This window comes from Lacerta agilis, chromosome 2 (genome assembly GCF_009819535.1).
Source record: "Lacerta agilis isolate rLacAgi1 chromosome 2, rLacAgi1.pri, whole genome shotgun sequence".
Classification (NCBI taxonomy): domain Eukaryota; kingdom Metazoa; phylum Chordata; class Lepidosauria; order Squamata; family Lacertidae; genus Lacerta; species Lacerta agilis.
Window position 1 is genome coordinate 10,140,721 of NC_046313.1, and position 26,924 is coordinate 10,167,644.

At 44.2% G+C, this 26,924-nt stretch overlaps 2 protein-coding genes across 2 annotated transcripts in view; both read left to right on the forward strand.

Moving 5' to 3' along the window:
* Window positions 1–1,702, forward strand: part of HOXC4 (homeobox C4) — a 2,962-nt gene extending 1,260 nt beyond the window's left edge. The window contains exon 2 of the mRNA XM_033138535.1: window positions 481–1,702. Coding sequence (XP_032994426.1) covers window positions 481–833 — 353 coding nt within the window. The 3' untranslated portion in view covers window positions 834–1,702. The remainder of the gene's footprint in view (window positions 1–480) is intronic.
* Window positions 1–26,924, forward strand: part of LOC117040643 (homeobox protein Hox-D3-like) — a 163,611-nt gene that overhangs the window by 23,797 nt on the left and 112,890 nt on the right. The gene's annotated exons all lie outside the window — the stretch shown is intronic.

Consider the following 26,924-nt stretch of genomic DNA (forward strand, 5'->3'; position numbering starts at 1 on the left):
CCTCTCTCGCTCCTTCTTTTTCCCATCTCCTCCTTTGCCTTCAACGAGAGTCTTTGGGTTAGCACAATTGAGCTGGATTTACGACTCCGAGTGGGTAATTACACCCACCATAAATTTTATAGCCAAGCTAGTCTGGGCAGCCCCAGCCATGTGGTTCGTTCTGTTATGTATGTGTGAAACTCCAAAAGGCTTCGCGAGGGGTGCATAAATAATTCAGGCTCTTTTCAAGCCAGGGAAACCCCTTCTTATTAGAAGAGAAAGTCTTGGGTTCTTTATAACCCATTTAGCTGATGACTTTTTTCTCTCTCCCCTCTCTCCTCTCCCCCCCTTTCTCTTTCTCTCTCTCTCTCCCCCTCTCTCTTTCCCTTGAGCCACTGGAGATCTGTCTTTCTCTCCCTGTGCATCTCTCTCCGCTCTCCTTCCCCTGCCTTTCTCTCTGTCTCTGTATTCACGCTCATCTTTGGGTATTTTTCCCCCCAGTGAACCCCAATTACAATGGAGGCGAGCCCAAGCGATCCAGGACTGCCTACACCAGACAGCAGGTCTTGGAATTGGAAAAAGAGTTCCACTATAATAGATACCTGACGAGGCGGAGGCGCATCGAAATCGCCCACTCCCTGTGTCTCTCGGAGAGACAGATCAAGATTTGGTTTCAGAACAGGCGGATGAAATGGAAAAAAGACCACAGGCTGCCCAATACCAAAGTGAGATCTACGGCTCCTACCAATTCTACCACCAGTTCCATTCCTGCTTCTTCCAACGCGGTTGCTAGCGAAGAACATTCGCAAAGCTCATCTCAGGACCAACGAGCAGAGGATATTACAAGGTTATAAACAAACAAACAAAAAAAGCAAAAGCAAAACAAACAAACAAATACCCCCATTAAAAAAATGACTCTGATTATTTATAGAATCTAATATATATCTATATATTTTGGTTCTTTTTTTCCTCGTAGTTTTTCCCGTGCTTAAATATATTAAGAGAGAGAGAGAGAGAGGAAAAAAAAACCCCACACACAAAAGAATGAGGTCTTCCGCAAAGATCTCAAGCTTTAGGTGCATGTATTATTAGCATGAGAGGTCAGGTGAAATACCTGCTGGTTTTGTTTTGTTTTTTTAAAGACGCAATTTTCAGGGTTTTATTTATTTTTTAAAAAGGGAAGGAGTGGAAGGATGAGCTATGTGTGTCTGTGTGTCTCTGTGTGTCTCTGTGCGTGTGTGTTGGGGTGGGGAACTCAATGTTCTGTTTTAGATGAAAATTCGGGGCATATGCTAATAATTACACAGGCAAGGAAAGAATGTAGTTATTTTGCTCTGTGCGTTTACAAACGGAGAACAAAAAAAAATTATGGACCATTGAAGGCTTTTTTCCTTCCTTTTTTGGTATAAATGTAGGAGAAAGATTTTTTTTTAATTAAAAAAACAAGGGGGGGAAACAGCACAGGAGCTAATCGTAGCTGGTAAACTTATGGTTTATTTCAATGTGAAGAAGGACTCAAAGGAAGAAAGAGAGGAAGCGAGCCAGCGAGAAAGTTGGAAGGAAAAGTCAGTAGGTAGATTCCCCCCCCCCCGTTTTGTCGTGGTTCTTTGTATTTTTTGGACTGATTTGACATGAACATTGTAAACTTGCAATAAAAGAGTTTTAGTGTATATGTGAAAGTCCCCTTGTTCAATAAAAACCAGTGAGTGTGACACAGATTTGACTTTGGAATGTCTGGTGAGTTATTTTTCTTCTTTGCTTCCTACTATATAGGGAAAACGTGGGGGGTGGGGACTGTGGCACTGATTTCTTGAGCTGTGGATACTTTCTCAGCTAAGTTTAAGAAGCTTGGGCTGGTTGGCTTTTTGTTCTTTTAAATACAAGGCTTCTAGCGCCGTAGTGCATGTCACTGAAGTCAATGGCAAATCTCCCATTGATTTTAGGGACTGTGGCTTGCACCCTCTGTACCCTGTGACATCACAGCATGTTTGACCTCAGATTCTACTAGCCTTGGGAGGTGTAAATGTGCATTTTAGTAGAAGACCTGTCCATAGAAATCAGGCGGTGTGTTGTTATTGTTTCCTTTTTTTAAAATGCATTTGTCCTTTCCTGTATTTGAGCTCCTATCCATTTCTTTAGTAATAGTAATAATAATAAAAATATTGGAGCTTTCTTTACCCCTTCTTCTACTGACTGTATAGCTAACAAGCCCCCATTCCTGTACGTTGAATAAATGCTTAACATTGTCACTGTTGTAGGTATTTTATAGAGATGGATAATAGAGAATTCAGGATTTGTTTACATCCCCGAGGGAAGTAGAAAGGGTGGCTGGGAAGAGTGTAATACAGATGTGTTTGCACAGTGAGCACTTTTAGTATGTATGCTTAAATGTGTGGATAGGTAGATAGACAAACAGCCAGATTAGCAAGTTCCTTTTACAACTCACATTTTTCTACTGTCCTCGCCTCAAAGCATGTGACTGAGCTGTGCTTTCGTTTATACCTCTCTTAGAGGCTTGTTTAATGCTGTTTGGTTGTATTTCGTAAATATTCTAGCGCCCCAAACTAGAAGCCAGTTAGTCTGAAGTAGCAGGATCTAGTCCAATCTATTTTCTGTTGATTTCAATGAATTTTCGGGCACGTTTAATAGTCTACTTACACAGAACTAAGTTGTGGGTTGAGCTGTATGGCATTCCACTTCCCTGTTATGGGTATCAGTAAACAGCCAGGCAACTATGTTCTGGAGGTGAAAGCAGAAGTTCTGAAAAGTGGCAGGGGGTGGGGGGGGTTTGAAGGGGAGTTGTTTCTGTCACTTTATCTTGCCCCCTCCCTCAGTTATCAAGACATCTATTCAGCAGTTCTTTTCAGCACCTATGGTAGAAGGAAGAAGCAGGGAGGTACGAAGTGATTGACAAGATACAGATTATGGGAGTAATCTACATCTCATTCAATGCAGAACTTCTATTGATTTTAAGCGGGCCAGAATTACACATAGTGGCTGTAATCCAGATCAGTTGAGAAGCTAATGGTCAAAGAGTCATGGGTATCAACCAATCAGGATGACTCTTCTCTGCCTGTTAGTAGTATTACTTTGAAGAAACTCAGTCTCCTTTTGCATAGTATGAAATAAATCCATTCATTAACATTAATAGCGAGTCATAAACCTTTAACAGTGTTTTCACGATTCCAGCTTTTCAAAGCAAGCGAGGGGAATGTTGAGTGTGTATGTTAGCAATTGCTTCGAATGTTTCCTTATCACTCTTGGGCCTGCTTGTTCACCCTACTACATTAGGTCAAGTGAGGGGAAACAGGAATCTCACTCTGGCTGCTGCAGCCCCCCGGCACACTTATTTTAGAGAATACCTTTACTGAACGTAGTGGGATTTACTTGTTCAGGGTTCCCTTTACCTTTAAGCATGCATAAGATAGGGCTGCAAGTTAAATCTCTCAGGTGTTTGTCTACTTGTTTATCTGCCCTTATGTTACACAGACTTAGGCTTCCTACTCTATTGCTAGGGTAAGATAAAAGAGAACAGCAACCAGCCTCTCCCTCCCCTCCCCTTTGGTTTTTACACACCCACACAAACACACGCACTCTGTGCATATAAATGGTAAAGAGAACAAAGGGAGGGGGGAATCCTAACCTTGGAATAATGGTGCTGCCAACTGAATGGCCATATGTTGCAAAGCTGATCTTCAAACTCTGACACACACACAGACAGACACACACACAGACACACGAAATTTACAATGGCTTCTACTGCTAGTGACTTGGTAAACTATGTGTGGGTGTGTAGCTGTGCTAAACTTTTTTTTTTTTAAGTTTCACACCCACACACCCTGCCTGCAGAACTTGATAAATTATAACCAAGTGTCTGTGAGAGAAGAATCAGGATGAATATGATAGGACTTTGTGTTGCGTGCATTCTCTGTGTCTGCCTAGGAAGTCCGGAAAAGGAGGCATCAATCACATTTGCAACTGTATAGTTTGCATATTATTCAATTAAAAATACCAGCACCCTCTCAGTAACTTCATATTTAAATATATGACCATATATTCCTTTCCACGATTCTGTACCCGCCCCCAACTTAATTTTATTTATTTTCCTTCTGGAGTTCTCTTCAGTGTTTACTTTCTGCAATCTTGTCACCCTCCTGTGTTTTTTTTTTGTTTTGTTTCTTGTTTAATAATTCTGATTCTTCAGCCTCTGATTTGGCCTTTAGACTTGGCCATGACACAATTCTTCCAGGGTAGGGGGAGATTATGAATGAATTATAAAGGCAGGCAGCAGGGGCAAAAGAAACGGGGGGGAGGTGATGAGATACAGCCCTGCCCCACCGTCTCTCTTCACCCATTTTGCTCTTTCTCTCCCCACTCTTTTTTTTAAAGCTTTTTGACGCCTCCATGTTGAGAGCCTGAAAGCTACTTTATTGAAGTTCGGGTAAAGGGGGGTGGTGGAAAGTGGGTTCACCCAGAGGACAACTTTTCTACGCCAGCAGTTTTATTCTAGCCACTCAGGCTGACCTCCGAGCCCCCAGTGACCTGAGTCAAGTCTCCCAACGTGTACCTTCTCTGCGCCCTACACACATTTAAAGGCATCTCCACTGTTTGGACTTTTTGTCTTTCTTTTTAAAAAAAAAAAAAAAAATACCATAGTAATAGAACGCCGGGTGGATGGGGAGGGCGGCCGGGAGAGAGTGAGGGTTTGGGCATATTCAATGCGTGTTATCTCATTGTGTTGTCACCAAAATAACCCCAGAGAAAAGAAGGCAGGGTGAAGTTTCGGCCAAGCCTCCCTTCTCATTTTCCCGCCTTCCCATAGCTTGGAAGATTTCCCAGCTGGCTATCCTATGGCAAGAGCGAAGCTCCCAACGCCAAGTAAGTTTCCTTTTAAAGTTTTTTTTTCTTTTTAAGCAGTTTTAAAAATGCATAGCTATGATGGCGACGATGGTTGCTTCTTTTTTTTTAAAATAAATAAATAAATTGTCTCCTTTAATGCCAAGGTGTAAAGTGAGGGTATCTGCTAGTATATTCAGGTGCTACCAGGCGCTCTTGACGGTTTCTGTAGGGACGGCCCAAAAAGGGCTACATTTCCTCTGGCACATAGGAACTAGGAAAGAGAAGTTGTGAGGGATCAATGTTCTCTGCTGCTGGCTTTTCCGCACTATGCCTCGACGGATAGAACGAGTGCTGTTCTATCGTCACACCACCAGTAGCATGGATGGTCTTTCCATGGGCTCCTGTTTCAAACCTCATGGACTTGATGTTCAGTGCTCCTAGGTCTCCTGGGGAGCTCAAGACTCCAGTCTTGGCAGGGCTTTCCAGGAAATCGCTCCCCGCTCCACCGAATGGATGGATCGCCTCTTGATAGCAAAGTCTGAGCTCCTTCCTTGCCCCCCAAATGGGGCATGGCACCAAGGGGCTGGGCTCCTCTCCTTCTCTCGAATGGCATCGATTTCACTATTAAATCATGCCCGGATTATTGTTCTTCACTTACCTATCTTCTTGAGCCAAAAGAAGAAGAAGAAGAAAAAGAAGTCAGGCGAAAGGTGAGAATGTTTGTGGAGGGGGTGTCATACGCTCCTTGGAGCCCAGTGACTTGCTCGGGAGCGCTCCAGTGAGTCCCTGGCGCCCAGTTTGTGTGAAGTCACACTGATTATAAGTTGTATTTCTTCATTTTTAATGAATGAGTGAGTAAATAAATAAATAAATGAATGAATGAATAATAAAGTTTTGGTGGTGGAAACCAAAACTGTTGTGGAGGAAACACTTCCCAGGGGCTTCGGTGGCCATAAAAGAATGCGTTAGAAAAATTCTCTTTCCCACCCCCTCTCCACCACCATGGGCAATGGACACCGTGTTCCCCACTCCCTTTTATTTCCAGTAGCTTCAAATATTGTTTGGAGAGGTAATTCTCTGAAAAGGGGCAATTGTTTTTTTATTATTAAAAAATACCTTTAAAAAAACCTGGATGGGATGTTTTCAACTTAAGACACAATTACATGTGTGCGCTTAAACCCCCCACAAACCCCCTCTCCATTCTCCCTCTCAACAAGCCCCCCCCCCGCAGTGCTATAGGATAAGGTACCGTGGCTTAACTCCCTAAGCTGCTAGTTAGCAAATTATGTCTCAGGATTTTTCCAGTCTCTTATCTTCTCTAGTTTCCCTCTTTTTCTTTCTGTCTCTCTCTCCTCTCTCCCCATGCAGTTCATAAGAGAGAGAGAGAGAGAGAGAGAGAGAGAGAGAGAGAGAGAGAGAGAGAGAGAAATGTTCAAGTACGCTGTTTAATTGTAATTAAAAGACAAACATTCCGCCAGGGTTAAATGAATGAGTTACGGGTTTCTAACCATAACTGCCAGCAGCTCCAACATGTAACTTATATTTATTGTGGTCTCGTATATCATTATCCAGAGATATAGTTTTATGTACTTCCTAATCTGTCGCCTTGATTTATTTTGATGGGCAAGGTACCAAACCAAACATTTTGGGACTTTAGTGAAAGACTAGTATTTCCTTGCAAACAGCCAACCACCCTTCTGTTAATGGCATCAGCAATTTCTGGCAAAGGCCACTTTCTTTGTTTTATTTTTTTTCCTTTTTCTATATGTTAAAAAAAACACGCTTAACAACAGCCAAGAGCCAAATGTTGATGCAGATTGACTTCCTTTGTGGAAAAGCATATGTATTAGCTCTGAGAATTTATGCAAGAATGAGGATTCAGAAAACAAAGCATGATATTTATTTAGGAGATCCAATACAGACATGCAAAATGAAGCATTCTCTCTCTCCAAACCACTATATTCTCATTCTCTCTCTCTCTCTCTCTCTCTCTCTCTCTCTCTCTCTCTCTCTCTCTCTCACACACACACACACACACACACACACACACACACACTTTCAGTATATTTGTGTGTGTGTGTGTCTGCTTATATATGCCCCACTTTTTTCTCAGCATAGTGAAATTCCTTTTCAATTTACCCTCCATCTTGTTGTTCCCAGATTCCCCTGCTTTCACCCTTTAAGAAGGAAGGAAAACTAGCAGCTTAAATGCCAAAATATACATTTGCTTAGTAGTATTTACCATTCTTTTAAAAATGAGCAAGACCAAATACATCCCCTTGAAGTCAATGGGAAAACTCGCCTTGGTTGGTGTGGATTGCACCCACTAATGGAATGATATGTCTTCAAAAGCAATGAAACCTTATACATTACGGTGCTTATATAGGTCGCTACAGTGTGCATAGGGCTATATAATGAGACACATACACCTTGAAAGAAACTAGTCCATCAGATGCAGAAAGATCCATACACACACACACACACTGTTAGCACTGTTAGGCAGGGTAATGGAGAAATACAGTTTATGGCCATCCCAGTTATGTGTACTTGCCTCACATGGGTGCCTCACAATACCAGAGTTGTCTAGATCAGCAGTGGGCATATGTAGGCTCCTAAGATCTACTTGGCCTTTTCTGAACTTGATCTCCAGGATCTACCTAGCAGAGCCATGTGCAAAATACACATAGGATTAAAGAACAGGTGTGCCTCTGAACATATCCTGAGTCCAGAAATTGGTTTTCAGCTTCAGAATTCAACTGAGATCATAGTCTTGACACACACAAAGGCCTGCTCCTTTCTTCAACCTAATTTAGGTAGCGAAAGTCATTTTGTTGCTGCTACTATTAAAATAATTGAGAATCAGAAAGCCACACTTAGCTACCCTGCAAATTAGCCAAATCTCTACCCTTTGCCCACCCCGATCTATAGATCCAGTGGTTCAAACAATAGAACGTTCGGAACCTAAGAGTTGCCTAACAGGGCTGAACCATAATGCATCTAATCCAGAGGCCATCCAGATGCCTCTGGGAAATGTGAAAATTACGTTTGTGAAGGATATTTGGTGTAGGACTATAGCTGAGTGGTAGCGCGCATTCTTTGCAGTCAGAAGTCTACAGGTTCAATCCCTAGCACCTCTAGATAGGGCTGAGAAAGTTCACTGTGTGATCCCCCAAGGAAGCCACTGCCCATTTGTATGAACAATATTGATGGTCTGATGGTATAAGGCAGCTTCCTATGTTACTGGCATATTGTATTCAGAGATATACTGCTCCTGTTCATGGAGTTTCCACATTAGCTACATTGTGACCAATAGCTATTGATGCATACCCTCCCCATGAATGTATCCATTTTTTTAAAGGCCACCTAATCTAGTGGCCCTTCCCCCATCTTACGGAGGCCTGAGTTCCATATTATGTCCTTTTGATTGTCCTGAAGTGACACAAATCCACTGTTCTGGGTTCCAGTATTATGAGAAAAGGAAAATAATGAAGCCTCTACCCACACTCTTGACACTGCCCATAAACCTGTAAAATCATGAAAGGTCTGAATTCCCCACCCCTCTCCTCGCAGAAACAATAAGATACTAAATGTGTGGGGATAAGCAGAGGAAATAAACACAAGTTAATGTAACTTGCAAGGATTCTTTTCTATGCCACATTTGCAGGCCTTCATAAACCAAACCATTGCCTTTACTTGTTAGCACCAGGTGAAGAATTCTTCTAAGAGGGAGACAACTCAGAAGAAGAGAGAGACAGAGAGAGACCAATATAATTATTGATTATTTTGAATTTAGATTCTCCCCCATTTTAAGAACAGTAGCACATTCTTTTATGAATGTGTTCCTTTTTCTTTGGTGATGTGCGTACACACACACACACACACACACACACACTGTATCACAACACTGGCATTTCATGAAATGCCAGTGTTGTGATGACAGCTTAGTATGGACATTTATTCTGGCGTCTCTGCCAAATACTCCCAGCTAGCACTTCTCCCTCATAGGAAGATGCCATCTCTTTTATACTTTGCTTATTATAACCGAGTACCCAGAGCTTTTGAATTATGGTGCTGGAGGAGACTCTTGAGAGTCCCATGGACTGCAAAAAGATCAAACTTATCCATCCTTAAATAAATCAGCCCTGAGTGCTCACTGGAAGGACAGATCCTGAAGCTGAGGCTCCAGTACTTTGGCCACCTCATGAGAAGAGAAGACTCCCTGGAAAAGATCCTGATGTTGGGAAAGATGGAGGGCACAAGGAGAAGGGGACGACAGAGGATGAGATGGTTGGACAGTGTTCTCGAAGTGACTAACATGAGTCTGACCAAACTGCGGGAGGCAGTGAAAGATAGGCATGCCTGGCATGCTCTGGTCCATGGGGTCACGAAGAGTCGGGCACGACTGAACGACTCAACAACAACAACCCAGAGTTACCCGGCTGGTTGCCAGTGCTAGAGAAGCTAGACTACTGAGCTTTGATTGAGCCCTATGCCTGATTCGGTTGCGGGATGGCCATTCTTCTGTTCACCTTTCACAACCCATTTATGGCGAGTTTTTTTCTGGATATTAGCAGACCGATCCCGAAGCAGTACCTGCTTCCTGTGAGTTTAGGATTCTTGCGCGTCCTCCTCCTTCACCATGATGGGACCAATCGTAAAGGCAGAGAGTATCCTGTGCATACTGGATCGGGCTTTGGTGGCCAGGCTCACATTGACTAGGGAGAGACACAAAGTGACCGAAGACAAAAGGCAGTGCTGAAAACAAGCACTGTTAACCTTTGAAACAAGCACTCGCCAAGAGAGTTTTGTAAATAAAGAGGAGATAAGAAAAGGGCGATTACTAGAATTTTAGATTAAAGGCTTCTTAGCCTGCCAGAGCCAAATATTATACTAGTGAAGAGGGCATTGATACCAAGTTCTCCCAAACCATGGGCAAGGCAAATATCCCCCCCCTCCACTATTTTCGGTGCCCTCCGGTGTTTCTTACCTACGTGGGGGTGCCGGTACTGACATCACCGACCCACAGAGCGTTCCCTGGCCTCCATTAGTCCCTCTGCCCGCGGCCTATTTCTGAATGCTAAAGGGTGTTGTGCCCCAAACAAACTAGGCAGCTCTAAAAACTACAGCTTTTTCTTCTTCCTTCCATATAACAATAACGCAGCATTTAGATTCCAGAACGTAGCATAATGTTTAGGCTTTGAGATGCATCGCCACAAAGAATTATTTCAACAGTTTTTGTGTGTATGTGTACACACACACACACACACACACACTTGAACAGAACGACTGGAAGTATGCGGGTCCCAGACAACTTTGGTAGACTCTTTCCTCTCTTCTCTCTCGCTCTGTATGTATAATCTGGATTTATTAGTCGCTCCACATACACGGTCGTCTGCTGTATGTGTGTGCAAGCGTTTGTGCATACATAAAGATATATATATATTACTGTATGCGTAGAATGTGCATGTCTACAACTGAAGTAAAACAGAATATTTATGTTTCCAAACGTCTGAATCATTTCGCTTTATGCGTGCCTTCGAAAAATGAGCAAGGATTTATAAGCACCGTATATAGTCGGATCTGCCTATTTGTCTGTCTATCCGTCTATCTATGGCCCTTCGCTTAACATGCTTATAAAATGTGTCCATGAAGAGAAACACCTCCTCCTCCTCCTCCTCAACCTTTCATCCACCCATCCAAACCCAGCCAACACTGGCGTTATCATCCGCCCAGAAGGACTCAGCAGGCATCCGATCCAGCGGATTCTTCTCTGGCCCTACCAAGGGGCTAGTGGGGAGTTGCTCCCGCGCCTGACTTCCTCCTCAAATCCTCCCGAACGGCAACTCTAATAAATATTTAAAGAAGCCCTCCTAAAATGTTTACTCGCGAGTTTGCCTTTTCTGCTCAAAGCTAGGTCACGACCCCGAATTTGGACAGCAGAACAAAGAGAGGGTTGACGAGGGAACGCGCGTCTTGTTGGGCAGCGACATCATCTCGGGGCGATTGTTTGGAGCAGCAGGTTAATTTACTTGTTTGGCAGGAACTCTAAAGTCTGGAAGCAGAACTTTCAGCCAGGGTCTGTCGAGATGGAGGGATGCCTGAAAATCCTCCCTTCTTTTGAGATTACTGAGAATGCTTATGTGTTTGTGTGTTTGTTTGTTTGTTTGTGTGTGTGTGTGTGTGTATGTATGTATGTATGTGATATTGTAGATAGATAGATAGATAGATAGATAGATAGATAGATAGATAGATAGATAGATAGATAGATGATAGATAGATAGATATTTTTAAAGGAGAAGGAAGGGAAAGACCTACTTTAATTAATTAGTAGTTCTATCTGCAACTAACAAAAACTATCACATGACATAGTTTTAACAGAGTGACTGGACAGTTGGCTCTTGAACCTTTTATAATAAAAGTCACTTTCACTGAAGTCATTGGGACTTACTACTAATAATATTGAGGGACGGGGTACTGGAGGGGAACCATAGGGTTTTCTTCTGAGTAAACAGGGATATAGGATCAGGTTGCATTTGCCTCTACTTGAGAGTAATACCCCGGTAGACCTCAAAGTTGATTCCGCTGATAGCAAGCAGGACCTGCTTGGGAATAAAATGTGGAAGTAACCTGGCGGGTTTTGGGACTGGGACGTTGCACCTTGAATCTTAGTTAGATGCAGGAAAGCGTGAACCGGGCAGTTCTGCAATTTTCCCAACACCTGCATACAACAAATGCCCCTATATCGGACACATGCAAGTGTGTGGAAGATTTCCGTTTCCGTTTCCATTTAATTTATAGTAGATTTGGGCTTTCTAGATCCCTCGCATTTTATTTAAGACATGGCTGACTGCATCCTCAGACTTCGTTCAAAACATATTGGCAGAAACAAGCCTTCAAACCTAGACACCTTAACCTGGGAGTAAGTCAGCCTCATTGAACTCAGCGGATCTTGCTTCCGAGTAACCATGGATGGCTCCGGCTATGCGTCCCTTGGAACTTACCTCCAAGGAAGTTTGGGGCAGGATATACCAATCCACCATTCTGAATGGCTTGTAATGAGAAACGTGACATTATTTAAAATGGGTATGAAAGTCTAAGTCTCCTCTCAGGCTGTTCTCCAAGTCCTTGGTCTCCCTTAACGTTGCATCTGGCTTACTAGATAGCTATAGCGTGGTCTTTGAAGGCTTCAGTCCTAAATCCTATTGAAACACATTGAACAGCCGTAGGGTAAGGGAATAGTCAGGTCATTCTGTGGGTCTTCAGTTGCACATGAAATGTGTGTGTGTGTGTGTGTGTGTGTGTTATTTAGGTTGGATCCCTTCAAAATTCACATGGTAATCTGTCTGTCTGCTATGGATAGTCATCTCCAACTTGTATCCCCAGTTTAAGAAATTGCAATTTTCAGGCGATTCTCTCCCCGCCCCGCGCCCCCCGCAAGTAATTGCATTTTGTTTCTATTTGGCTTCATTACATTTTCTAAAGCTTTGCGTTTGGGAATCTGCCTCTGCGGAAAAACTTCCAAAGGGAACAGATCCAAAAGCTGCCTTCAAAGTTGTATTTTAAAAAGTGCCAAGTTAACAGCTCTCCTTGCAAGGGCCCTTGCGAGCGACCGTATATCTTCCTTCTGTCTCTTGAAAGCGATCTCTGGGTATGGAGTTGCCTGGATTAGCCCCTGGCTCTGTGTGGAGTAGGCGCTATCTCGGAGGGGAGCAGAATGAAATGTGCTAAGCGGTTCAGATCCTGGGGATGAAAAGGAGTCTTGGTTTGTACACGTCTTTAATGGCTGGCAGTATTTATTTCCAGAATAATTGGGGGGGGGGGTGTTGGGTGGACGGGAAGGTTGTATGTGAATTTGAAAGGGACGCTCCGGCAGCAGAAGCGAAGCGAGGTTGCGATTCCAAGCGAAACTTACTCGGAAGAAAAAGTTGCTCTGTGAAATCGGAGGGGCAAAGTTATGGAAGTTTTGTCCTGTTGCTAAACTTCAATGGGACGTTAACTACTAAGAGGGGGAAAATATAGGGGAACGATCCCTGACAGAAATAGGGGTCGATACTAGGCACTTCTACTCGGAAGGAAGTCCCGTCGACTTCAGTTGGACTCGACAGCGCAATCCTGTGTATGCCTACTCAGAAGTAATCCCCCTTGAACTCAGAGAGGCTTACTCCCGGGTAAGCGGGCACAGGAGTTGCCGTCTTACTCGCTTTTAAAACTCTGTGATTTCAAGAGGAGGGGAGGGCATCGATTTCTCCCGCTGTGACCCTATAAAACTTAAAACGTGTTTAACCGCGGCTCTTAATGTTAGAAACAAGGTCATGCGTATAGATAGATAGATAGATAGATAGATAGATAGATAGATAGATAGAAAGAAAACTTTTTGACACACAGATCCACAATGCAGTAAAGCCTAGCTTCTCGTTTCCTCTTTAAACCGGATTGTAGACCTCAACCTAACGCAAAGCTCGAGGGGTTTGGGGTTTCTGTGGATGGGGGGGGGGCAAGGAGTAATTAATGTTTGACTGATTGAAATCCTCATGTTGCGGCTTAGCTGGATTGTGGATCGCGCCGCTTGCAGAAAACATACAATATCTACCCCGCCGCCGCACCACATTTCCGGGACCGACAGAAAGGCTGCATCACGCCGCGCGCTTTAAACCTTAGCAAGAATATGTAGAAAGCAATATATAAACATATTGAACACAGCACGATCACTGAACGCAAATCGGCCTGAAGAGTCTCCTGCCCTATATATTTATATTGGACCAGATGGAGGAACGCTGGAGAAGATCACCGTTCTCCTAGCCTCCCACCCCCCACCCCGCTTTTCCAGGCTTGTTGTTAAGAGAAAGCGCCTTGTTGGTTCCTTCCACTAGACATTCTCCAACCACACCCGAAGAAATACTGCCGTTCTGGGGTGGTGGTGGTGAGAATGTTTATTCTCCGAGGGCAAAAAAAGCACAGAGGCACGTTTCTGAAACGTAAGCAGTTCTCTTCTATCTGGAAACCATCTTGCTGGGCACGAGACAACTTCTTCCTAAAATGGGTAGAAAAATAATAATCTCGGGATCTGCATCAGGATAGCTCACGGGGAGATAAATCACAAGAGGTTTGTGTTATTTGTGTGGGGCCGGGTGTGTGTGTGTGTCTATGTATGTTTACCTGTCGGTATCCATGGATGCATGCATTCGCTCCTCATCGTAGATAATATATGTTCCCCGGCCCAAACTCGGATTTCAGATATTCTGCACCTCAGTCCTCTTAACACGTTTCCTGGAAAGTAACCCCATTTATTTCCAGGGAACTTACTACCGAGTATGCGTGCATCCGGATCTTGAAGCAGAGTACTGTACTGTATTGTGGAAAAACCGCCCCTTTACTTTCCAGCGATGCTTAGGCTGGATTCCTACAGCAGCTTTACCTGGGAGTAAACCCCATTAAACTTAGTGGGAGTTGCTTCTAAGCAGCCGTTTGTTCCAATCGGTCTGGTTAGCACTGAGGTAGCCCTTCTCCCTGCTTGGAATGGAGCAGGATCATAGCCCTTGACGTACACGAGGCTGAAAGATGGTTATTAGATGGCATTGAAACCTATGAGATTCTACGGTGTTTAGGACAGGATTCTGCACTTTTAGCGTGATGGATCAGGCCGTATGTATTTGGGGTTTCTTCAGACGTTATGTTAGGGTCGTCTCAGGACACGATCCACCCTGACTTAAGCATTTTAAATTGCTTGATGTCAATGCGGGAGTGAAACTCACTCACTGCCTAATTTTTCCTGCTTGAGCTCATTTCCTGGTTGAGATAGTAGATATTCTAAGTTACTGTTATGATTTTAAAATGGACCCTCCCCAATATTTTTCACATAAGCTATTCCCACCCACCTCTGGGAAGAAGATAAAAGTGAGAGGTCTCCACTCCTGTGTATGCGTGTGCCATTTTTACAGTAGTTTTCACCCCAAATCTACCATACTTGGACCGGATCCACAGAAACTTTTATTATTTTAAAAAAAATATCGATCCAATAATTTCGGCTTAAATGTATCAATCCGTGTGCTCAGTATTGCTGGAGGAGCATGGTCTATTTGTGTGGGTACTGTTGACTACATAGCATAGGTGCCCAAACTCAAAAGGGTATAGGTATGTTTGTATGGCATGATGTAATTGCGCCAGAGTGTCTGTACTACAATGTACAGATTGCCTATTTGTATATGTGTGTGTGCATCTCCATTGAAGGTCATTTATGCATGCGTGTCTACTGTCTAGGTAGGGTATTTGAGGGTATAAACCTACTTAATTAAAATAAATTGGGAGCTGCAGCTAATTTGTACATGATTAGATCCCTAACTTGTTTGTGATTCTTCCTTCCTTTTGTTTTTTTTAGATTGGATTGATTTGTTTATTTATTAAAATATGCATATACCACCTGTTAGGTAGCATTTCAAGGAGGTGTACAGTAGTATCGTAAAAGGCAATGTCTGTATACCTATACCTATACAATTTACATCAAGCCCAGTCAGTCAGGAAAAATACCTAGCTGCTTAGCAAAGAAATGACCATGGCCAACAAGGACATTTTAGAGAGTATCAATGTTGGTGTCTGCCTTAGTTCTGGAGAGAGGCCATCCCAGAGTTTGGATGCCATGCAAAACAGGCCTTCTTGCTGGTTGTTGCCAGATGGCCATCTGCAGGCTGTGCCACAACCCAGAAGGCCTTTGATGATGATTTCCATAACTGGGAAGATCTGTATTGGTAACCTGGTCTCCAACTGCTTAGGATCTTATACGTTAATATTAAAACCTTAAACCTAACCTGGTAGCAAACAGGTGTACTAATAGGTCAGGTATGTCTACCTGAGAGAGGCCTGCGAGGCACAAACATGCATTTTGTATTGTGTCTGTCTGTTACTGCTAGCTGGTATCACAACCATAGATACCACTTGTCATCACAATCCCAGGCATACTTTCTAAGATGTAAGCAGTTCCTACATGTACTACTATATCAACATTTGATTAGCATGCATTTCTGATACATGGTAAGTGAAAGTGTGAACTGACTCTATTGAAAAGTATTGTGTTTAAGGCAGTCTGGGGAGAAAGGAGAAAGTTCTGTTTGGCTTGTGATATCTATAGTGGCCCATTCACACACAGGAGGCATCACCAGATGTTTCACACTTTGAGTGAACCAGTCCTATGATGTGTGATAGGTGTGTGAACTAGCCCTAAGGCCCTTCCACGAAGGCGTGGATCTCCCCTCCACGTCTTCCACACATCACAGAATCATGGAGTTGGAAAGGACCCTGAGGATCATCTAGCCCAACCCCCTGCAATGCAGGTGTCCCATAGGGGGATAGAACCAGCTACTTGGGTGTTATCAGCACTATGCTCTAACCAACTGAGCTATCCAGTTATCTTTTTCCTTCTGCTTGGATCTAGGACTGCAAAGAGCAATTCATACTTGAAGAAAATCCAGGGCAAAAATTCCATAGTGTGGATGGGCTAGAGTTGCTCCTTAACCGCCCCACTTAAAAATAAATACTGCTAGGAAGTCAATGCCATTGGAACCAACTTTCTCCCGTGTCCAAGCGTTCCCAGGTTCAACCCCATTCCCTGTGTGCCATTCAACCTCAATGGTCCTGAGTGCCAGCTGGGCAACAGTGCCTTTGGATTCCAGTGGGCTGGGGTTTCACCCTCTAGCCACCACCTCTTCCCAAAAGGTTCTCATGGACTTCAAGAGGATGTGCCTATGAAAACTTACTGGGCCACTTCACGTTTTGCAAGGATCGCGTGATGTTCCGTGGAGGTTTGGCTTGGCCCGCGTTTGTTGCGGAGAAGGAATTCCTTGCAAGACTCTTCGGGAACGTCTGGCAGAGTCGAGCTCTAAAAATCAAATGTCTGGCTGCAGATGTTTGGGAAGAGAGAAACTCGCCCCCCCTTCCCCTCCGCATGGTGTGCTGAATCAAGCACAGCTCCAGGGCTTCCGATCGCATGGCCTGTACATGCTTCTTTCTTTCTTTCTTTCTTTCTTTCTTTCTTTCTTTCTTTCTTTCTTTCTTTCTTTCTTCCTTCCTTCCTTCCTTCCTTCCTTCCTTCCTTCCTTCCTTCCTTCCTTCCTTCCTTCCTTCCTTCCTTCCTTCCTTCCTTCCTTCCTTCCTTCCTTCCTTCCTGTGCGAGTGCGATTGCTATGTGCGCGCCCCAGTCTATATCTTTTTAGATCGGTCGATCGAGATAGATGATAGATACATAGATAGATAGATAGATAGATAGATAGATAGATAGATAGATAGATAGATAGATAGATAGATAGTAAGGTAGATAGATGGCATGGGATGGGACTTTTTTGGGTGAAGAGAAAAAGAGAGAAGGAGAGGGAGGGAAACAACTCTTCTTCATCCTAAAAAGTGAAGCCGGGGAAAACCACACGTCCACAATCTAACTTGTTACATTAAAGATACCACCTCCCACACAGACACAGAGTGGGTGTTATCAGATCAGACCGACTGGGGGGAAACAAGAAGATACAAGAGGGGGGGGCATTCCTGAAATGCTCCTTCTTCATTCCTAAAATCCCATTAGTCTCTGCGGGTCAAGCAGCCACGTCTGACGTTTGTTACGAAACAGCTTGTCCGTGTTCCGCCTGGATCTTTCAAAAGCCATTCATCCTCCTTCGACTCCCTGACCCTTTTGTCCGGATGAGCCCCACATACTTCTAGCCAAGGGGGCAGAGAGAGGGGGCGGGAGGGGTGTGCTGCTGACCTGGCGACACCTTTGCAGCTGGATCCGGCCTGGTTTTAGGCACAGCCGTGTAAGAAGACTCTCCCCGCACCAAATGGGGAGAACACTCGCCCTTCGCCCTGTTTTTTTTTTTTTTTTTAAAAAAAAACCCTTCCAGTTTCTCTCCACCCCCCCCCCCACCGCCCCGCTTTTGCTATTGCTTCATCTTTAGTCTTTTTTGGACTTATCTGTCTTCGGTCTTCCTCTCTTCTGTCTCTGGCTGGTTACTCGCGGCAGATATTAGCCGGCAGCGATTCTCTGTGACGACCTGCCAGAAAGTCCTTAAAAAAATAAAAAAAATGGAAAGGAAAAGATACGAGCCCTTCGTGAGCAATCTCCTAGTTGACTTTACAGTTTTCGCTGCTTTGGTGAAAGGTGATTCCCCCTGCAGGAGTTTGAGCTCGGTCGTCCTCTCCCACTCGGTCACAACGTTTTGGCCAGCAAGCTATAAATATGGGCAGCGATAAAAGCCAAGAGAAATAACTATTCATTTCAGTTAAACCCCCTTAGCGCCCCAAGGACACCCTGTCCCATACCCTCAAATTCATGCCCCCTGAATTATGCCGACTGCATGTAGGATGCTGATGCAGACCTTACCTCGAAAAACTCAAGACAGCACGTTAGCATATGGTCGCGGAACAGAGTCAGAGGTGATCATCAACTGCTGAAGGCTAGGGAAACATACTACCAAACCCATCGTTTTATTATTCCGATGGCAGTCGGTATTCCACGACAGTCATTTTGCTGGCCTTTCAAGTGGAATACCCGGATTCCTCGCACGTTTACGCCGAAGTAAGCCCTATCCATTTATAGGGGACTGCTTGCTTCCTAGTGTTTGGAAGAGCCTGAGATAGCAAGATAGGTTAGCTTGCCTAGAATAAATTAATCGGCACAGTTTGGAGATTTGGATGGGAAGGTGCGTGTGTATGAGGCACAACTGAACAGTGTTATTTTATTGGCAATGGGAGCAATCCAGACCCGTGCAAAGTTTATGTACCGTTGAAATTAATGGGATTTGCACACATCCTCCAGTAAGTGGAAAGGCATGTCATTCAAATCAATAGCACATGGTGCCTTCAGGATCCTTGCGTCCAGAGCCTGTGGATGCTCTTAAGTGTCACTGAGCTGAATAGGATTTAGGCTTGCTTTACAGTGCTTTGAGTAGCACCTCTTTGGTCATATCATAAGATACAAAAGGTACCGGGACTAGGCTGGTATTTAAACGCACTTTGCTGGATGCAGTCCCAGATCTGAAGCATGAGCACACTCGGAGCTCACTTCAGTTGACAGCCCGGGAACTTACTTCCAGGTAAATGCGCGGTCGAGGCCAACGCAACCATCCCTTAGCATTCATTGGAACATCTACATAACAAATGTTAACAATTTGAAAGTCATTTACCAAAGATTCCTCCCAAAGACTCCCAGGAACTGTACTGCTGCAGGTGCTATGAACTTCTCCAAATAGCATCGTTTCTAAGGACCCCTTAGTTTGTGGAATTAACTTTAAAGAGGTTTGAAAATGGTTTAAATCTGCAATGTAACTCTATGCGACTTTGTTCAAATTAATACACTGGTCGACCAATGGCAGAAAGTAATAATGTATTGTTGTTGTTGTTCAGTCGTTCAGTCGTGTCCGACTCTTCGTGACCCCATGGACCAGAGCACGCCAGGCACGCCTATCCTTCACTGCCTCTCGCAGTTTGGCCAAACTCATGTTAGTAGCTTCGAGAACACTGTCCAACCATCTCATCCTCTGTCGTCCCCTTCTCCTTGTGCCCTCCATCTTTCCCAACATCAGGGTCTTTTCCAGGGAGTCTTCTCTTCTCATGAGGTGGCCAAAGTACTGGGGCCTCAACTTCAGGATCTGTCCTTCCAGTGAGCACTCAGGGTTGATTTATTTAAGGATGGATAAGTTTGATCTTTTTGCAGTCCATGGGACTCTCAAGAGTCTCCTCCAGCACCATAATTCAAAAGCATCAATTCTTCGGCGATCAGCCTTCTTTATGGTCCAGCTCTCACTTCCGTACATTACTACTGGGAAAACCATAGCTTTAACTATACGGACCTTTGTCGGCAAGGTGATGTCTTTGCTTTTTAAGATGCTGTCTAGGTTTGTCATTGCTTTTCTCCCAAGAAGCAGGCGTCTTCTAATTTCGTGACTGCTGTCACCATCTGCAGTGATCGTGGAACCCAAAAAAGTGAAATCTCTCACTGCCTCCATTTCTTCCCCTTCTATTTGCCAGGAGGTGATGGGACCAGTGGCCATGATCTTAGTTAATGTATTGAGGCCTGTCTAAATATATGTAATCTATATGTATAAACACACCTACCCACACCATCAGGCAACCTTTCTAGTATACTATGCAAACATTGTAACGATAGTTTCACCATACAATACTTACCGGCCACTGAGTGATTGTCATGGGAAAAACCTAGTAATAATGTAGCGGATAAGGTGCATGTTAAGCCAATTGGATGGGGAATCCGGTTTTCTCTCCAGTTAAGGATATCGCTTCTGGGCCAAATATCACTGCTTGTGCTCCTGATCCAAGAGGGCTTGGTTGAAATCGAGGTCTGGTCAATATTGAACTAGTCACATGGACCACCGGTCATCTAGCACTGCTGAACTCCTTTAAAACCCTTATTCTGTCCACTAAATAATTTGACTTCTCTTATGAATTAAGCAACTCCATTGGACTGAGACACCATATTGATTTTTGGGCAGGTTCACGCCAAGGGCAAGTGGTGTGCAGCTGGGATTTGGGACGAGTGTGGTAACAAGAGAGGGTCAGTTTGGGGCAGCCCCAAAAGGCCTGCTTCGCTATCACACACATGGACCACCACTCCGGATTAGGAGCAGTTGACTGACTCCACTGAAAGTTCTGTCTGCGGCGTTTGATATGTCAGGACTCCTTCACTCACGCGGGTATCCTATTGATGCTGCAGTTTCATCAGCCGATGAGCTGTGATTTAGCCCAGGGGGATGAGGTTATAAAGCAGCTTCAGATTTCTGGTCGGGTAGGAAGCTCTTTGGAGTGGCTTCGGCTAAGTCTTCACTTTGAGTATTAGTTTAATCAGTTGCACAGCTTAAGGCAAAGTATATGGTCGGCCCCTTTGATCCTCTTACCAATCTAATCATCTCAACCCCTTGCTTTTTCCTGTAAGACCAATTGCAGTCGTTAACAGTCGTCAACAGGTTTTCCACACCTATCAGCCAATCACCCATTCCCACCACCCTTCTGAGTAATACCCCTCCCCACTATATATAAGGGTCTGGTGACTTCTGTTTCAGTGTATCTGAAGAAGTGTGCATGCACACGAAAGCTCATACCAAGAACAAACTTAGTTGGTCTCTATGGTGCTACTGGGAGGAATTTTTTATTTTTTATTTTGTTTTGACTATGGTAGACCAACACGGCTACCTACCTGTAACTAATCAGATAGGTTAGGCTGACACAAGCTCACTCAGTAAGATTTCCAAAAGGACAAGTCTTGTAGATTTCGTGGCTGTGAGCGGATTTGAACCCAAGTCTCCCCGAGTTGAGCCTCAGTTGTGTCACGCACAACCTACCTCACCTAAAACAAGATCCCGCTTCTTTTTTAGATAGCGATTTCTCTTGTTAGGGGATGCCTACCTTTAATCCCATGACTTCTTCTTTTTTTGGGGGGGGGGCTGTCAAATGCGGGAAAACAACCGGCGATTCATTGAAAAGTGGTACAAAGTCGAAAAGGATCTGTCATAACACTGGACTCTATTGTAATCAAAGCACCAGCCCATGCTTTCTAAGAATTTACAAAAGTGATAGGAGGTCTCTGTGTGTTGAGATAGATTGCAGATCTCCACGTTGCAATGACTACAACTGTAAAGATTTGCTTTGGCCAGGAAAAGTGTAGATTACCCCACGCCCTTCCCTCACCCTGTTAAAGACTTGAGGGATGCTAGAAAAAAGAAGAAAAGCGGGGTGGAGGTTGTGTGGAGACAAGCGGAGACCTCACTGATGTCTGGCACCCGACCTTGATTTTACAATAGATTGTAATATTGACTAAAAAATGGCGTCCTCTGTCAATTTTTCTCCTTTCTTCAACATAGAACAGGATGTTAGCAACGTTAACATTCCTTATATTTACAGATAACCTGGCCTGAATTCTTTATTTAGTTTATCCTTTCCCCACTCAACTCTGAGATCCATAAACCTGCAAGATTTTCACTATACCAGATGCCAACAAGAAAAGGGACGTGAGTTACCAAAGCACCCAGAAAGCTCAAATAACTGCAAAAAGATAAAACTGTTCTGAGGAGTTGGGGGGGCGGGGGGCGAAAGAGAAGATTAGTCTCTGAAGCCCAACCGACCCTATACCATAAAATAATGCATATGCTATTAAACGTTCAGGGGGCTGAAGTTCTAGTTTCACTCAAATTGGAGTAAATTCACAGCAAGGCGTGCTACACACTAAAGTATATACATTTACCTGGAAGACAGGATTGCGCTGTAAGGGACAGAGACAGACAGTGATTATTCTGGATATATTTAGAAAGTGAACAGAAAATAGTGTGGTCGTCTACCCATAGCATTGCTGCTGTTTTCGGGGCTGCCCAGTCTCAGCCCTGGAGCATACGAATATGCCACTCAGCCCTGGAGCCTGAGCATGTGCAGAGCGCCCATCTTTCATTGGTCAGTAGCTAACTGCACTCCCTCACAAATATGGATGTTAATATCAGCCATGACCTTTTTTGTACTCCTCCCTGCTGAAATTCCATGGCTGATAACTTAACTTTGAGCCTCGGGACCTCTCTGCGTTGGGGTGTTCAAGGAAAGAAATCCTTGCTTAAACGTCTTCGGAAATCCCATGTTCTCAGTAGGTTGAGGTTCAGCTCCACCCACTAACCTCCGGAAGGAACCCCAAAGCCAAAAAAAGCCTTTTTTAAGGAAAGAAAAAAGGGGGAGGTGGTTGGTGGAGCTGGCAGACGAGTTTCACCTGAGGGCTACGTTCCAGACTGATGAATTCTCGTCTGGAGAGGCTACAATTTTCTTTCGTCAGAATCTCGCAAGCCTGTGTAGGCAAGGAAGGACGGGGAAGGCGCTAGGAGCCACCCCCTCCTCCAAACAGCGCGATGTACTTCAGTGGAGCTCTTTTGATTGATTGTATCTACATTTGGGGCATCAATAACACCAGGAGAAGCTTGCCCTTCATTGGAAGCCCCTGTCCTTTCTACCAGGGACGCGATTTCAGAGTAGGGAGGTTGGGGATAGCAGGACCCAGGAAAGACCAACGGCTCTTGGGTGCATCCAAGACGAAGGAGAATGAATGCTGCGATACAACCATATGTGTTCACAAAGAGGGATTAATAGGAGCCGTTGTCATTTGAGTCACTTCATTGTCTTAACTATAGGTCATAAAAAATAGAACATAAGTGTGGGATAAAGGTGGTCTCTCTCTCTCTCTCTCTCTCTCTCTCTCTCTCTCTCTCTCACACACACACACACACACACACACACACAAACACACACAGGCTTATTTTTCCTACGGGAGAAAATATAGGTTAATACACAACAACGAGTCTTGAAGCAACTTACAAGACTAGCAAATTTATCATGCCAAAAGCTTTCGTGGGTTAGAGTGCACGATCTATGCTATTGGATGCAAGGTGCCGCAGCAGGCTAACATGGCTACCTCTTCGGGGTGGGGTGGGGTGGGTGGGTGGGGAATGTGTTCTTCAAGAATAATCATACGTGGCCTGAAATACGGGCCAGAGAGTAGAAGGGGGCGCCGAGAAGAGGAGGATCATCACTTTCCTTAAATGGCGCCTCTACTTGCTGTCCTTTTGTGCTCATTCTCCACCCCTGAAGCATTGCGGAATAGGGGTTTGATTACTAAGGCCTGCCGATTTGTGGTAGGACAAAGGTTGGGAATGAACGACGCGTTGGAGCAAGGCCAGCAGAAGACGACACTTAACAGTGCTGCTCAACCTTTCTGGAGGCATGCATTCAAAACAGTTCCTTCCTTGGCTCCAAATTTTAGCAAGACTTCGTTCTTTCTCTTTAGTTTGGGCTGCTGAGCTGTCACTAGTAAAAGCTCTGCTCTGGTCAGTCTCCTTAAATGTTAGGCTATCCTTCAGGTCAGTTGTACTGCAGCCACACACACACACACACACACACACACACACACACACACACAAGTCTGTGGCTTTGTCTATCTGAATTCGTTAAGTGAGGGCACTCAGAGGTCACTGGCTAGTGGAGCCGCTTCTCTCCCCTCACCGCGCCGCCCTTTTCTCCATTGCTCCCCTAAACGATTCAGTTTTCACCAATGGAAACTCTTCATTATGGATTGAGCCTGCAGCCTGGCTGCTTATGGGACACAAACACGCGAAAATGAAGCCTGGACAGAGTCCAGCTTGTGGTTACAAAGTAGTTGTCATAGAGCATGTCCTAGTAATCAGATGGGAGGAAATAAAATGTGGGTACAAGTCCTTATCTAGGGCTCCCCAGGCAGGACCCAACTCAGTAACGCATGGATATCTTAAGTAATAAACATGTAAGTTTCTCAGAGGATGTGCATAATGTTTTTCCTTCCTCCAAAGGAAAGGAAACACACCCCTCATTCCAACTGAATCTACACTACAGAAATGTAGGGTTTATCTGATCTGGGTTTATGTGATTTCATCATTTGACATGGATTCCCCCACAACATTTCTTGGAATTGCAGTTTGTTGAGGTCGCTAAGAATTGTTGGCTAGTGCTCCAAACATGTCTCTCAGAACTATGGATCCCCGGGGAAAGGAGAAAGAAATGCTTCCCTTCTACTTCCCATGTACCAAGGTACCTGAGATGGACTATAAGAAGAGCTGTGCTAGAACAAACCAAAGGCACATTTGGACAATGTACACAAAATACATTTTAAGCACCCTGGAATCACGGGAACTGTAGTTTGTTAAGGGTACTGGGAATTGGAGCTCTGTGAGGGACAAACTGTAGTTCCCAGGATTTGGGGGGTGAGAGAATGTACTTTAAATGCATGGTATGTTCTAGCATCCTGTCTCCTAGTAGACTACTAGATATCTTTGGGAAGCCTACAAGCAGGACATGAGTGCACTAGTATTCAGAGGCACAATGTGTCCCTGATATATTGGTGTGTGTGTGTGTGTGTGTGTGTATATATCATTTACTTGTAACAGACTCACAGAAAAGAGGATATTATCACCTATGATTCAGCCACCATAGTCCTGTCAGAAGCTTCTCTTGATACTTCTGTGCTGCTGCATAACCAAAGTTCTCTAGGCAAGAGTACACTGAAATACAAAATAAACAATAAAAATGCAATTGCAATACAAAAATGATTGCAGTATAGATCACGCAATAAAATTAACTGCAGGCAGGTCTTAAAACTTTATCAAGCCAATCCTCCTAACAGAAGCCATCTCAACATAGCTGTCAACTTTCCCCTTTTTTAAAGGGAAATTCCCTTATTCCGAATAGGATTCCTCGCAAGAAAAGGGAAAAGTTGACAGCTATGCATCTCAACATCAGGACATGACATGCATGCCTGGTGGTGTGGTGGGAGGGAAATGCAGCTTTCAGTGACCATGTGGCTCATTCAACTTCTGATCAAGTTTTCCATAAAGCTCTGTGTATGTTACCATGCAGAGTTTGGTTTTAATCTATTATTAGAGGATGGGAGAAGGTGCTTTGGCTAATGTGCCACAAGAATTTTGGCTAATGGCCAGCTCTTGTGCCTTTAACAGCCCAACACCGAAAACCAGAAATTAAACAGGTGATTTATTGCCCTCACTACTTGTATCTCCACGCCAGGAAAAGCTTCATCTGGTAAATTTCTGTCTGTCAGGCTTCTGTTAATGATGGAAGCATATATTTAAAGGGCCATTTGATCAGGTTTACTATGTGTATACACTAGGGTCATTCATAAAGTGCCTGAACTATTACAAAGGAAGAAATCAGGAAGTGAAGCTTTAACAATCGGTGGCAGGGGAGGGTATTTAGCAGAATAATCTACTATATATTTATTTAGTATCAAAACATTCCTCTTTCTTCTCCCGTCCCCTGCCTCCATGCATTTGACTCTGGCATGGTTCATATCATACAATGTCTCTACAAACAAACAAACAAATACTGGAAGTCTGATGACCAGCAGTATGAACTGACTTCGTTGAAAAGCATTTTATTTAAGTTAATGTGAAAGTTCTGTGGCATTATATATGCGAGACCCCATTTCCGACATACAGTTATCATTTGGTGTTTTTAATCATCAAATGATGGACATACATGTGGAAACAGCTCTTTATTCTTTGGTTTCACTAAACTCCCCTTTCTGCACATCGTGCATGGTGCTTATGTGCCTCTTTGCTCCCATCTGTTCCCAAGACTCTCCCAATTTCTCTCCTCACCCCAGCCGACTGCATAATGGGAAAACCTCTAAGCACAAACTCCCACCCTTCCACCTTTATTTAATCATGGAGCATGTGGGTTCCAGGCAGTCACCCATCCCATTCAGGCAGTCATTAGGTGCACAGCTCCTGATCTTCGGTGAGGTGGTAGTCTCATCTTCTTTCAGAGCATACCATGGAATAGCTCAGTTTTAGCCTAGCTGCACTCATTAGCTTTCAGGCCCAGTTCAAGGCACTGGTGTATTTGAGTGTATGCTGTACTGCTTGTTGTTGTTGTTGTTGTTGTTGTTGTTGTTGTTGTTTGTTCAGTCGTTCAGTCGTGTCCGACTCTTCGTGACCCCATGGACCAGAGCACGCCAGGCACGCCTATCCTTCACTGCCTCCCGCAGTTTGGCCAAACTCATGCCAGTCGCTTCGAGAACACTGTCCAACCATCTCATCCTCTGTCGCCCCCTTCTCCTTGTGCCCTCCATCTTTCCCAACATCAGGGTCTTTTCTAGGGGGTCTTCTCTTCTCATGAGGTGGCCAAAGTACTGGAGCCTCAACTTCAGGATCTGTCCTTCCATTGAGCACTCAGGGCTGATTTCTTTAAGGATGGATAAGTTTGATCTTTTTGCAGTCCATGGGACTCTTATTAAGATCCAAAGGTGAGTCCTTGTTCAGCATTCCAATAATTAGACAAGTTTGTTCTACAGCCTGTCCAACAGGGCAGGACATTTTCTGCAGTTGCACCCAAACCCTGGAATACTATCCCCCGTGAGGCTTGTGTAAGGCAATTGCACTGCTCTCCTTTGGACAACAAGTTTAGACCTTTTGCGTTTGGGAAGGCATTTTTGTTTTGTTTCATTAGTGCTGTGTTCGTAGGGACTAGTTGATTATGTGACTGCCCAATTTGCAGATTTTATATGACTGTGCTTTTGTTTTACTTGTTTTTAGGTG